The following is a 13953-nucleotide window of genomic DNA, read 5'->3' on the forward strand; positions in this document are numbered from 1 at the left end:
TGGTCCCTTATCTCAAGCAATATTTCAGATGAGAACATTTCAGGACAACATGTGAATTTGAGCAGAATATTGGAATTAGTTGCAATGGAACTTGACGGGTCTCTCATTTGATGAAGGGTTTGGTGTTTATATATGCTTAGGTAACACAATATTCAAAGGCCATTATTATATATTATCTAATAGTCTTCATAACAAACATGGGATATAGACAAGGAAGGTTATAATTATCCACATTTTATAGCTAAGGAAACTATAAAATTTAAGGAGGTTAAGAGTTTTGTTGGTTAACAAAGGATAATTCAGCTCTTCTGGAGTCTTATTTCTGAAACATTTCTCTCGATTCAACAATAAACTCAAAGTACAGTAAGGTCTACCGTATTTTTCGCTCTATAAGTTACACTTTTCCCCCCCAAAAGTGGAGGGGAAAATGCCCGTGCATCTTGTGGAGTGAAAAATACGGTATTTTATCAAATATTTTAACACATCATTTAGTTCACAATATCTTTTTTTCTTATTTTCCTTCTTAAAACCCTAGGTGTGTCTTACGGTCAGGTGCGTCTTATGGAGCGAAAAATACAGTACCTTATACAAACAATCATTAGCCAATAAAACAGATTTTATATACAAAAAATTATTTAATTACCATCAATATCTTGTGTTGGTGTTTGTCTTTATTTTTTATATATTGATTAGATTTTGGATGATCACAGAAACATGACACACAATCTCTGTAACAGAACAAAAAACGATCCAGGGCCAATGGTCTGAAACCAGATATTGAATTCAGTAAGACAACTAACTGCCTTTAAGTCAAAGCAGATTTTTCCTGAGGGTAAGTGACTTTAGGGGGAAATTTAACTTAGAAAAGAAACTAGATGAGACGGCGCAGTCCTCTACCAAGATATACTAGAAGCATCTTCCACAGATACAATTGTTCAGCTTGACTATCTTCTTTGAAATAACATAGCCTGCATCAATTAATGTTCATTTGTAATCAGCTTTTTCTCTTCTCTGCTCAAGTGTCATCTTCCCAACCTCCATATTTCAATTCAGTCCACAAATCACAGAGTTTATTGGAAAAAGAGACGTTTCCATGGTGAAATGCAAATGACTTTTTCAATTCTTAATAACTCTTTAATATTTTTTTTAAATAAACAAAGCCTATTACATAAACTTGGGATAAAAATAAGTATGTTTTTTTTACTGAAGAAGTTAAAAAGAAAAGGACATTTTTATATTTTAAATTTTTATTTTAAAAATTGCAGTTGGCTCTGTGGCATGTCAAAAGGACTTATTTAAAATAAAAGTGCGGTACTTGGTTTATTGACAAAAATGACATAAAGGACACACTGATAAATATGCACGGCTCTTAAACTGAAAGAGCTGTGATATCTCAATAGACCCACTGCAGAGCTCAAAACGCCATCTTCTAGGCCCTTAATGATATAATCATTTAACACCTGGAAAAACTGTCCATTTTTCACATCTGACCTTGTGGACCACATACCAAAGAGATCAAAGCCTTTTTATTTTAAAGACTTTATCAAGTACTCAGAAAATGCAAGATCCTCTATCCTAACATCTCAGTCCTGAAATAAAAATATTCTAGAAGAAGTGAAATGTTCCTCTCTTGTTTCGGTCAGAATTTCTAGACACTAAAACAACTTCCAAAAAACACAGAAACGACATGGATGCAAACACCAGACACATTCTCGCAGCAATCAGTTTTAACATGAGTAACCTAGAGCCTGATCCCCTCTTTCTCTGGGTCCGTACCCTTATACCTACCTTGTGAAGGAACAAATACAAAAGGAACACCTGGATCATTTAATAGAATTTGGCTGTAAAGTTAGTACTACAACTTATTTTTCCAAAATTTAGAGATGACAAAGATTGTCTACCGTTGAGCCACAGAAATGAGAAACAAAAGTCAGAATCAAGCAACTAAAACCAGAGCAACAAAATAAATGAACCAAATCGACAGCTGGGTTAGTGAAAGGTGTGTGTGTCTCTTATATCAAATAGGACTGATTTTTAACCTAGATCAGTGGTCCCCAACCCCCGGGCCGCGGACCGGTACCGGTCCGTGGGCCATTTGGTACCGGTCCGCAGAGAAAGAATAAATAACTTACATTATTTCCGTTTTATTTATATTTAAGTCTGAACGATGTTTTATTTTTTTAAAATGACCAGATTCCCTGTTACATCTTTCTAAGACTCACTCTTGATGCTTGTCTCGGTCACGTGATACATTTATCCGTCCCACCCTAAAGGCCGGTTCATGAAAATATTTTCTGACATTAAACCGGTCCGTGGCCCAAAAAAGGTTGGGGACCACTGACCTAGATGATTACTGCCAGAAATAACCTCAGAGACGAAACATTTGTTCCCAAACCCATCCTTAAAAGTTGATAAAAACGGAATCTCAGAGACATAAAGCAACTTATTCATACTGTTAAATGAACATCAAGTTACTCTGGAAACAAGCACTACAATTCACACACATGTTGTAACCTCAATTCACTATTTTGTCCTTCTCAGTTGCCATGGTCCACACATTTAAATAAGTTCGTTAGAATTTCAATCTGACTACAAGGCCTGTTTTAGGGTCCGTGTTTCCAAATAAGCAGAAATTAATCAAGGGGGAAGCTGTCACAATGTCTGCGTCAGTCTTAAACATAACCTCAGAGATCCGACATATTCAGTGCCTCTCCTGAAATTATTAACTTACTCCTAAAAAGGAGGAAGACAGTGAATTGGATTAATTATTTAAAAGATGCAGCCTCACCTGCCAGTCTTTAAAACAGAATTCCTATGCCTAAGTTTAACAGTTAATATATTTATTTTTTTAAAATGGCAATCCAATTTTAAGGCTGTAGCCATAAACAAGTACTTGTCAATAATCTTACACAGAACCAAAAAAGAAAACGGTTGAATATCCTATTACTTGATTGGTATAATCAGTCTGCTAATTTTTTTTGAATCACTATATAATTTAGGCAGAAACCAGATTCTGCTTAAAAGACATGAAACTTACAATTCCATTGCTAAAAATTAAAGCAAATTGTCAAAAAACACAAATGTGGCTCAATGCTACATATTTACAGAGCAACAACTTTAATAAGCCCACAAGTACATCACATTAAAATGGTGAAAAATGATCACTAGGAATTAAGTGTGATCAATAAAGGTATTTTTATAGAACAAGAGTTGAGGGAAGGAGAAAAGTAAACTAACATTTTCTGAACACTAGGCATGGTGATAGCACCTTACCAATGAGTAATCATCATCTCAGTTATCACGACAACCCATGGATCCATTATTATTATTATTATTATTATTATTATTCTCACTCCACAGGTAAGAAACAAAAGGGTTAGTTAAACTGCCTAAGGTCACACAGCTATTTGGCAGCAGAGCTATGATTTCGATCAAGATCTATTTGAGTCCTCAACCCATAATCTTTACAGATTATTCACGAAACATAATTAATTCATAATCCATTTCTTTAAGAAATATTTTTTAGGAAGATTTTGATCATAAAAGCCACAACCCAACATTTTTATTTCTCTTTGCTCCCATGTCTGGAAAGCCTAAAGAATTGAGTCTGAAAAGCGAAAGAGAATTCAAAGCAGTTCCATGTTTCCGACAGTACCTCGCACGTAAGTTTCAAGCCTTAGCTTTTATCAAACTGTCTCCATAAATTTTGATTCACTTTATCATCACAACATCTCTGTGAGAGAATGCTGATGCTATCATCATTCTGGAGCTGTTTCATTTGTGTGAGTCACCCAACATCACACAGCAGATTACGGATAGAGCTGAGCCTTATATACACATCCTGACTCTATCTACTGCTCTTCCCATCACACCTGACTGCCTTCACATGCCAAAGATAACAATTTCTGCATGCGAGGAAATACCTTCTCCACCTGTTTTTCTCAAGTGGCAAAAAATACCATAACTTATATTTAGGAAATATAGACATGCTCTTTCTTCCTATTGTATATGATCAAACTAATGAATAAAATAATTCTAAAGTATAATTGTCTCCCATGTCTTTGGTTTTCACCATAATATTCATGCTGCTGTAGTGACTGAATTTAAATCATAGCACATGGCCATAGCGAGTGATTTCATTATAACCTTGAATATCTACAGCCTCAAATAACAAGAGCAATTTCCATTGGCACAATATATAAAAAGAATCTAGCATTAGGTAAGATTGCACTTACATATAGCCATTGGTAGAAAAGATGTGCTAAGATATTCAATAATATCCTTGTGCAGAAACGGAGGGAAGGTAGCTAACGTTGATATCATCGTGTAGGGCAAAGTACTCAGGATATCATCACTGAGAAAGGGTAGCAAACATGTGGTTGTATAAAATATCGACTGTCCAAGATCTACAAAACAAAACAGAGCAATCAGTCACTGAATATTTTCCCATTTAATACAATATTCTACTTATGTGGTCTAAGTTTTTATAAACTGGTTTAAATTATAATCAACTACTGCTCCCTTCCTATTAAGAGCTCTGAAACATACCGCTCAGTACAGTGAGTATACTGCATGTGCCCAATAAGTGACTAATGAATGGCTGCATTAAGAAATATAAATATCTACAACATGATTATGAATATTATAATTACATGAGCTTTTCCTCAATACTTGATCAATCTTTAGTAATACTTTGTATTCTTTTTTTTTTTTTTTTTTTTGTATCTTTCTGAAGCTGGAAATGGGGAGAGATAGTCAGACAGACTCCCGCATGCGTCCGACCAGGATCCACCCGGCACGCCCACTAGGAGCAAAGCTCTGCCCACCAGGGGGCAATGCTCTGCCCCTCCCCCTCCGGGGCGTTGCTCTGCTGTGACCAGAGCCACTCTAGTGCCTGGGGCAGAGGCCAAGGAGCCATCCCTAGCGCCCGGGCCATCTTTGCTCCAATGGAGCCTTGGCTGCAGGAGGGGAAGAGAGAGACAGAGAGGAAGGGGGGGGGGGGAGAAGCAAATGGGCGCTTCTCCTATGTGCCCTGGCCGGGAATCGAACCCGGGTCCCCCGCACGCCAGGCCGACGCTCTACCGCTGAGCCAACCGGCCAGGGCCTATACTTCGTATTCTTATTACTCCTCAAGTTCATAAATTAGAAGCACTCTCCATGTGATAATGAATCCTGAAACCCCTCCAGCATTCTTGCCTCTGTTACATTTCACACAAGATAACTGTGGCACAAGGATGGTAAATTATTTTCTCACTGGAAGTTTTAGAGAACTCAAAGGCAAGACAGGAAATAAAACCAGGCTATTTCTGCTCCATCAACCAAACCACAACCTTCTGACATCTGGAGTCTTGGACAATGCAGTAATTTGCACCTTCTGGCACCAAAAAAGGAAGCTGTAAACTGATGCTGTATGATCCTGTGCATCTAGTTATTGGTTATCACAGAAGAACGTGCCACCTAAGAATAATCTATCAACATTTTTTTTGTATTTTTATGAAGTAAGAAGTGGGGAGGGGGGGGAGAGGGAGGCATGGCAGACAGACTCCCGCATGCGCCCAACCGGGATCCACCCAGCATGCCCACCAGGGGGCGATGCTCTGCCTATCTGGGGCGTTGCTCCATTGCAACCGGAGCTATTCTAGCACCTGAGGCAGAGGCCATGGAGCCATCCTCAGTGACTGGGCCAACTTTGTTCCAATGGAGTCTTGGCTGCAGGAGGGGAAGAGAGAGATAGAGAGAAAGAAGAGGGGAAGGGTAGAGAAGCAGATGGGCGCTTCTCCTGTGTGCCCTGGCCTAGAATCAAACCTGGGATTTCCACATGCCAGGCCAATGCTCTACCGCTGAGCCAATCAGCCAGGGCCTCTATCAATATTTTTAAATGGAAGAGGAACAGTACCTACTTCACTTCATTAGAAGGATTGGTAGGTGGTTTAAGTGAGATAAATGTAAAGTGCTTAACATAGCATATGATGTGTGCCCCACAAATATTAATATTAATAGTGTTACTATTATTATTACCTGCACAAGGAGTAAAAATAGAAGATATCTGGAGAAAAACATAACTATTCAGTTTTAGGACGCAGGTAGACCAAATCCCATTGCACTGAGTGTGTGTTTTTATATTTGTGGACCTCCCAATGTATAAGTCATCACCAAGACTTGACAATGAAGACTTTGATCATTTTCATATCCATTATAAAAGGAAATTATTAGACTTGCTTGCTTTGCAGATTTACCTTCTTGGTGCTAGTGTTATTTCTTATATCCATTAGAATTAATATGCCATCTCAACAAGCAATCAACTTGTTGTCAGCAGAGAAGATGGAGCCACATTGCGCACTGGGGAGCAAGGGTCAGTTAACTTTGGGTTTCAATTGAAGAAACAGAAAATCATTAAGAATTAACTGAGGCTGTGAATAAAAAGACACCTCAGTTGCATTTTAGCTTACTTACAGAACATTAGCACAGAAAGGGGCCTGAGAGCCCATCTGGAATATTCTTCATATGCGGAAACTGAGGCCTGGAGAAGGGAAATGATTATCCAAGTTTTCCTAAGAGTCAGTAGCTGAACTGAGACAAAAATGTGGTTCTTCCGGGTACAATGCACTGCCCATGTGCAGACACAGCCTCTAGCCTTAGTGTAGTGGTGCCCAAACTTGCAGTACAAAAGAATCACCGAGTGAGCTAGTTAAAAGTTCGGTAACTCTTATTCAGAAGTCCCAGCTTGGGAACCAGAATTTCATGTTCCAAGCTCCCTCCGTGATTCTGATGGTGTTCAGATCACACTTAAGGAAACATGCTGCACTGTTTGTAGCCTGTGAGGGCTGGTCTGCTGAGTGTTCCCCTATCTTCCAACCTCTGTTATGCAGAACAAGAGCACAGTGTGTAGATAACAGTGACAAGTCACAAAACAGCTGTGGGTATAAAAGCAAAAACACAAATCATCCCCCCCCCGAAACTGTCATAATTTACACATTAAAAGTTGCAATTAAATAAATGGGTTTCTCAGTTACCAAACTGAATGATTTTATCTTAATCAAAGGGCTTCAAAGAGAAAAAACAGCCGCCCAGGACCAGGCAGGTCCGCGATGACCTCAGAACTGGTGGTCACGAAGGAAAAGCCCCAACAAGCCCATCAGAGTAAGCTCTGGCAGCCTTATGCTCAAAGTCAGCTCCTTTCAGTTCTGAGCTGGGGCAGGATCACAGTAACAGTGACTAGACTTACAACTGCTGAAAAATTATACGATAAGCAAATTTATAAATTTCTACATCATTTATATTCACTATAATAATGCAGAACTGTAAATATAAGCAAAAACAAGTTCAATATCATTATTTCATCATTTTTATGAAAGTAGATTTAAATTTTTTTTTTAATTATAAACACATCTTACTAAATAAACCATTAAGAGTTCTCTTAGGAGAGTTAGTCATAATGAAAAGGCAAAAGGAACCCCCACCACCCACCCATTTCCCAAATTCCGGTATTTCTGCACAGTGAAACTTCGGTTATCATCCCTTCAAAAAACAAAATCCTCAGTGCTTTCAAGTGAAGACAACGGATGTTTGAAAAGTTCATTTTCTGCAAAACTTCCTTTCATTAATGTTTGGTTTTCCATTCGATTCACCCAAATACAATGTTGAATGGCTGTGTGGTAGGTGTTACTGTATTCCTTTTCATGGGGGAGAAGAATTTGGTAAACAAGATAATGAATTGACTGCAGACCTCAGCAGGAAGGGGAAGGGCCCTGCGTGCTCTCAGGTTTCCGGACTAAAGCACCAGCGACACCACACCCTGTACGCTATAGACAGCATAGAGACCCTGCATCACTTGGCCAACACTTTGTAATTAACTAATGATTGTTACTTAAATTGGGAACACTTCTTAGAGATTTTCTTTTTCTCTAAGAGATTTCCTTTTATATAATCTCTTGGGTTTAAAGACAGGAAAAATAGTCTCAGAGAGATACTGTGACTTAACTCCTCAAAAAAAAAATTAACAGAATTAAGTCAGTGCGTTTGGGCTGCTTGTCCATCTCCACCTCTTATATTTGCAGCAGGTCAAATTGTTATGTCTTCGCTCCCAAATCATTTCAACAAGAGTCTCCATAATAAGCAGATTAGGGGAGAAAAGATAAATTTCTTTTTTACTTTAACTCCATTCCCAGCCCATTCCCCTGCAATTCAGGCCCACTTGGACAACATCCCTCTGGCCATAGAACAGCAAGATGTTAGGATGGAAAACACCATAATTTAGTTTCAGCGCAAGAAAGGCTTTGGCCACGCAAGGATCTTTCAACCAATTTATTCCAATAACAACAGTGTCCAGTTTCTATAAGCATCCATGTACATTTTCAAAGTTTTCGAGGAAGTGCTCACCGTGTTGGCCATGCTGTAGTAAAGGAACTAGATCCAGGAGAGTCACCAAAGTCACGTAGAGGCCTTGATAGTCCAAGGAAGGGTAGTCTGACAAGTGAGCATCACGACTTTGCAGGCCGCGTTCAGAGGGAGCATCTCGCAGGACGCTGTAAAGGAGGGAGCGAGTAACAGTAGGGTTGATGGAACTGACCTGCGGTCTTAGAGATGGGGTGAGTGGGAATGGCACAGGAAAAAGACACATGGTCATGGGCACTGTCAAATTGGAGGCATCTTGGTTTTCCTTCTTCCCTGTGCGGGACAAAATGCTGTTGGGGGGACAAAGAAAAAAAAGAGACAACAAAGACACAAAGAACAGCACATTACATTGAAATGACACTCTAAAACAAATAATAAAACACCAGATACATCCCACATAAGATGCAATTGCCACACCAGGAGCATCTACAAATCTAGTGCAGGTCACATGGCTCTCTGCTCAGGTACCAATAACGCAAGGTTTGTTTTGTGGAAGTTGCATTGCATCTCATGTGTTATCTGGTTAGTAAGGAGCAAAAATATAAAAATGCATGTTTCAGTGCCGAACCCATGTTTTACAGTTTATTGATCTGGGGAAGGAAAAGTTTCCAGGAAGGAAGACAACGGCTTTGTCTAACCAGTTAAGGCTTTTAATCTTAATTAAAAGGAGCTTTTAAAGCAAAGGAGGTTTTCAGCAAGACTATCTTAATCAGGTAAATGAAAACCTGCAAAATATAGGTATGGCACTTGCAGAAACATGTTTTAGCAAAGAATAAACATGTGCGTTTATTAAGAAACTCTTAAAAATCACATGTTTATTGCATCAAAATAATGTCTATATGTATATTATGATACTGTTTCATGACATTCTGTCAGTATCATTTGAGATAATGAAATTTAAACAGGCATATGAATTTAGAAATAATACATATTTCTAAAATGTTAGCTAAACTACATTGGAAAAGCTGTAAAATAATATATATTAGATGGTCCGTAGCATATGTTTGTGAACTAATGATAATGGTTATTTATGTGTGTGTGTGTTTTTTTTTAATTTTGCATGTTGGGAAGGAAACATTTTATTTTATGAATACAAACAGTGGTTTATTAAATAGTTACCTTCAAAATTCTAAAGACCAAGCAAGCAGTAACTGTCATGTGGCTAGCTGTATATCAGACAGTAAGATCTCATATATTACTGCTGCTACTTACGTCATTATTCAACAAAACTCACTAAAAACTAAAGGAAAGACAATTTAGAAAGTTAAAAAAAGTTTAATGGGAATAAAAATAAATTCTAAAATAAACTGGCCTTCTTTTAGCCTTCATTTTTAAATAAAAACCATTTAGTAAAAGCAATAAAGCAGAAAAGTTGTTAATTTAAAAATAGAAGAAATGACTATGTAGCCAAATGTTTAGGTTTTTTAAATGAGGTTATACTATTTATTATTAAAGACAACAACTATACATTTTAATGATAATATCTACTGCACTTACAACGTGCGTTTATGTTTATCAAAATAGATAAGCATTTATAAATGTTTCATTACATAAAAATAATCTTGGTTTACACTTGTGTATCAAACATTACTAAGTTCTTAGTTAATGATATTACATTTACAATTTTACAGTGGGGTGAAGAATTGGTTAGTGTCAAGCATGCTTGCTATTCCAAATTTACATTTATTTTTATTTATTCTTAGTGCAAAATATGTTACAATGTAAGAAAAATGACTACATGCTTTTTATTTTCCATGTGCCTAATTTACCTCGATTTCCTTTGTCTTCTGCTACCCAATGTCCAGGGAAAAACAATTAATAATAATAAAATAATTTCAGAATAGTTTTGTAATACTTCTTAGCAATAAATAACAAGATTTAGTGTCAGTTTTTTTACTTTTAAAGGGGTTTAATTTACCTTTTTGTGTGTGTGTGATGTACTTAACTTGGTAAGCTTCTACTTTATAATGGGATAATATCAACATTCCAGTTACCTCTGCCTGCCTACATCTGATATGAATACCACCAAATTTCCCATCAGACTTTATACTTTCCTCAATTCAATTACTCCTAAAAGCACCACCTTCAAATGTCATATTCTTAATAATAAGCCAAATCACCAAAAAGCTATTTTAATCCTGTAGTATTCTATCCTGCTGGAAATGCCTTTAGAATCACAACGCATATTACTCAAAAACATTATTTCCCAAACTGCAGCCCTAAATTAGCCTACTACTAGCATCTTTTCATAGATCCACAGATGTGGATCTTAAGAGGAGTGGTATAAAAAGAAAAATGTTGCCATTGAGAATAAAATTTTCTGTTTATCATATATTAATGCTGCCCTTTAAATTAAGTCTAACTTTTTCCTTGGTGGGGAAAATGTAGTACATTATATCTTCAAATATATACATTGGTATCTTTGTCAAAGTTTGACACAATTTGACAATCACTACTACATCAACTGGGAGGCTCTACTTTGATATTTTTCCCTTCCTGTGTATGCAAGGCTCAACAGTGAGGGCAGTAACCTTCACACGTGCAGGGAGGGAAGTGTGTGGGTGCTGAAAGAGTCAACTTCCCTCTTGCTGCCTTTAGCTTAATAAGTAAGTGAGGCTGAGAAAAAAAAAATGGCTGAAGATGAGTTATCCATGAAACCAGCTTTAAATTACCATTCATGTTTCAATGTAAGGAAATGTTTTCATTTGTGAAAAAACTTAAGAAGGGCTCATGAATAAATGTACAATGTGTTGTGATTTTATGATGTTTTGTGAATTTTATTCAGAAAAAAAATAAACACTTATTTCCCCAACCAAACGGTCTAACTTGGGAATCATAAAACCATCTTCCCCATTTGAAATGTTTCCCCAGACGTCTGTACATCCAACCAAAGGGAATATTAAGAACATCCTGTGGAGAAGAGTTTGACCCACCAGCCAACTTTGCATCTTTCCTTCTCCCTCCTGAGATCCTCTTTATCAAGCATTTACTTCCAACATCAAGAGAAATCAAGAGAAGATCTCTGTGGGTGTTGGTAAAGATGAGAAGTTGCCCCAAGGTATTTATAGCACAGAAAATTAATATGCAAAATAAACTTTCTATAAGATTATAAATGTTGACTTGAGTTGAATTTATGCACTCAACAAAATTTCCTTGATCATGCTATCCTCTGAAGCTACTCTGTGGACATCAAGTCAATAATTTGAAGGTCGATAGAGTCTTCCTAAGTAATTAGGAATTATAATTCAATTAAGATTATTGAGCTGAAGCTAGACTCCCTTTTATAAACATATTAAACCTTTTCTTTTTCTAAAGAGTTAGCAGAAAGTAGTTTTCCCCAAACTTAATGATTTTGGAAAAGAAGTTATATGCTAGCAGCTTGAATAGCACCAGAAGAGAGCCCTGGGGGAAAGGATTTAAAAGAATGTTTGACAAAAGAAGGCGGGAAACCTTTAAATGTTCTGCCAGATAAAAGGCAAGATCTTTGAAGAAGACCTTAGATGTTTAAAACATGAGCCCAGACTGCTTCTAATATAAAATGGACAGACACTTCTGGTAGCAGTGAGGGAGAATTAAACTAGATGATCTTCATTGTTGTTTCTAATACTACAATAAAAACAAAACAGAAACTAAATCCTGAAGTTGTGCACAAAATGTGTGTCTGTTCCTACACTTTGTTTCCTACTAAATTAAAATGAATACAACTCAGCATTCAGATGAAGTTTATCCAGAAACTCAGTTCCCTGCTAGATGAAATAAAAGCTTCAGAAGGGTCCCTGCAACAGATGAAATTTGAACTAAAGTCGATTCAATTCTACAAATATTTATTGATCTTCTGCTAAGGACCAAATACTGCACGAGGCTCAAAGGCCAACAAGCTGAATAACACACAGGACTCACCATCCACTAACCTAGAGTGCAGGAAACCTCCATGAACTCTAACACGAGTCCAATTATGAGCTAAGTGGACATATGTGGACTGTTCAACCACTGATCTAGTCAGTTATGCTAACTCTAATCTCTCCTTTGCTGTGGATCAAATTCACTGAAGTTAAACAGCTAGGATAGCCTGTGCGTTGGGAAATATGTACACAACTCGACTGAAATCGATTAGAGTTCTACGTATGCGTGAATACCAGAGGACTGTTATTCTAAAAAGGCGATTCTGACTCCACTGAAGCTACTGGAACTTTGAGTTGCATATTTTAACCAAAGTAATAAGCATTTTAATGTGTTTGAAAATAAGAAAGAGTTTACTCTGTGAGAATTCATCTCATTCTTTCTTCTTATTTCCTTCCAAGAATCTGAATTCTGAATGTAAAAATTATATAAAATGCTATGACTGTCTAATCACTATACTGTACACCTGAAACTAATACAAAATAATATTAAATATGAATTGTATTTAAAAGATTTTTAAACTATAAAAAATGCAAAAAGAACCATCTTGTTTGTAAGTAAGAAATCTTACTGTCAATAATCTTGCACACCAAATATCTACACTACCTTATTTCTGTTGAACTTTCTAATAGCATAAATAAAATAAATATAAATATAATTGGTATGGATATATATACCAACAATGAAAGTGATTATAACTTAGCCCAACATATAGGACAATAGTTGTAAATTCTGCATCCCCATTAAACAAAAGAGATGATAGAGTTTTGGAGAAAAAAAACTGAGATATGAAAAATGAAGAAAGAAAATGCAGTGGGTTCAGCCCAGGAGCTGAATCTGTAAGTACTGAAGTCCAACCCGTGACACATTACATTCCTCAGTGTTCTTTACGCGCGCGCGCGCGCGTGTGTGTGTGTGTGTGTGTGTGTGTCCTACAGGCTGTCAGCTCTGCTCTGACCTGCTGTCCACAGTGAGAGATAGAGCTAAAACATCTGGAAACTGAAATACTGTCCACATCAGCCCTGGCCGGTTGGCTCAGCGGTAGAGCGTCGGCCTGGCGTGCGGGGGACCCGGGTTCGATTCCTGACCAGGGCACATAGGAGAAGCGCCCATTTGCTTCTCCACCCCCCGCCCCTCCTTCCTCTCTGTCTCTCTCTTCCCCTTCCACAGCCAAGGCTCCATCAGAGCAAAGATGGCCCGGGCGCTGGGGATGGCTCCTTGGCCTCTGCCCCAGGTGCTGGAGTGGCTCTGGTCGTGGCAGAGCGACGCCCCAGAGGGGCAGAGCATCGCCCCCTGGTGGGCAGAGCGTCGCCCCTGGTGGGCGTGCCGGGTGGATCCCGGTCGGGCGCATGCGGGAGTCTGTCTGACTGTCTCTCCCCGTTTCCAGCTTCAGAAAAATACAAAAAAGAAAAAAAAAAAAAAAGAAAGAAATACTGTCCACATCATCTCCACGTTTGCTCAATTTAACTTCCAAAAAAATGGTAAATCTTTGCTCTAAGACTTCCTTCCTTATCGTAATCTCAACGGGAGCCCAAACGAGTCTGTGGACTCACAATGGCAGCCAGCATTCCCAGAGGCCAAACTAAGTAAAAAGAAGTGTTCCTGTACCCTGAGAACTAGAAGTACTAAGGGAAAGCAGTGTGGCATAAATATTGAGAG

The 13953-nt window shown here is 37.9% G+C and overlaps 1 protein-coding gene across 4 annotated transcripts in view; it reads right to left on the bottom strand.

The window, feature by feature from the left end:
• Positions 1-13953, bottom strand: part of UNC79 (unc-79 homolog, NALCN channel complex subunit) — a 246226-nt gene that overhangs the window by 187510 nt on the left and 44763 nt on the right. For 2 of the 4 annotated variants that reach the window (XM_066276137.1, XM_066276136.1), the window contains exons 3-4: positions 8380-8525; positions 4236-4406 (exon numbers count right to left, since the gene is read on the bottom strand). In XM_066276137.1, coding sequence (XP_066132234.1) covers positions 4236-4406; positions 8380-8525 — 317 coding nt within the window. Of the gene's footprint in view, positions 1-4235; positions 4407-8379; positions 8561-13953 lie in introns of those variants that run through there. The other 2 variants (XM_066276135.1, XM_066276134.1) reach the window with 1 other exon arrangement.

The sequence above is a fragment of the Saccopteryx bilineata genome, chromosome 4 (genome assembly GCF_036850765.1).
Source record: "Saccopteryx bilineata isolate mSacBil1 chromosome 4, mSacBil1_pri_phased_curated, whole genome shotgun sequence".
Classification (NCBI taxonomy): Eukaryota; Metazoa; Chordata; class Mammalia; order Chiroptera; family Emballonuridae; genus Saccopteryx; species Saccopteryx bilineata.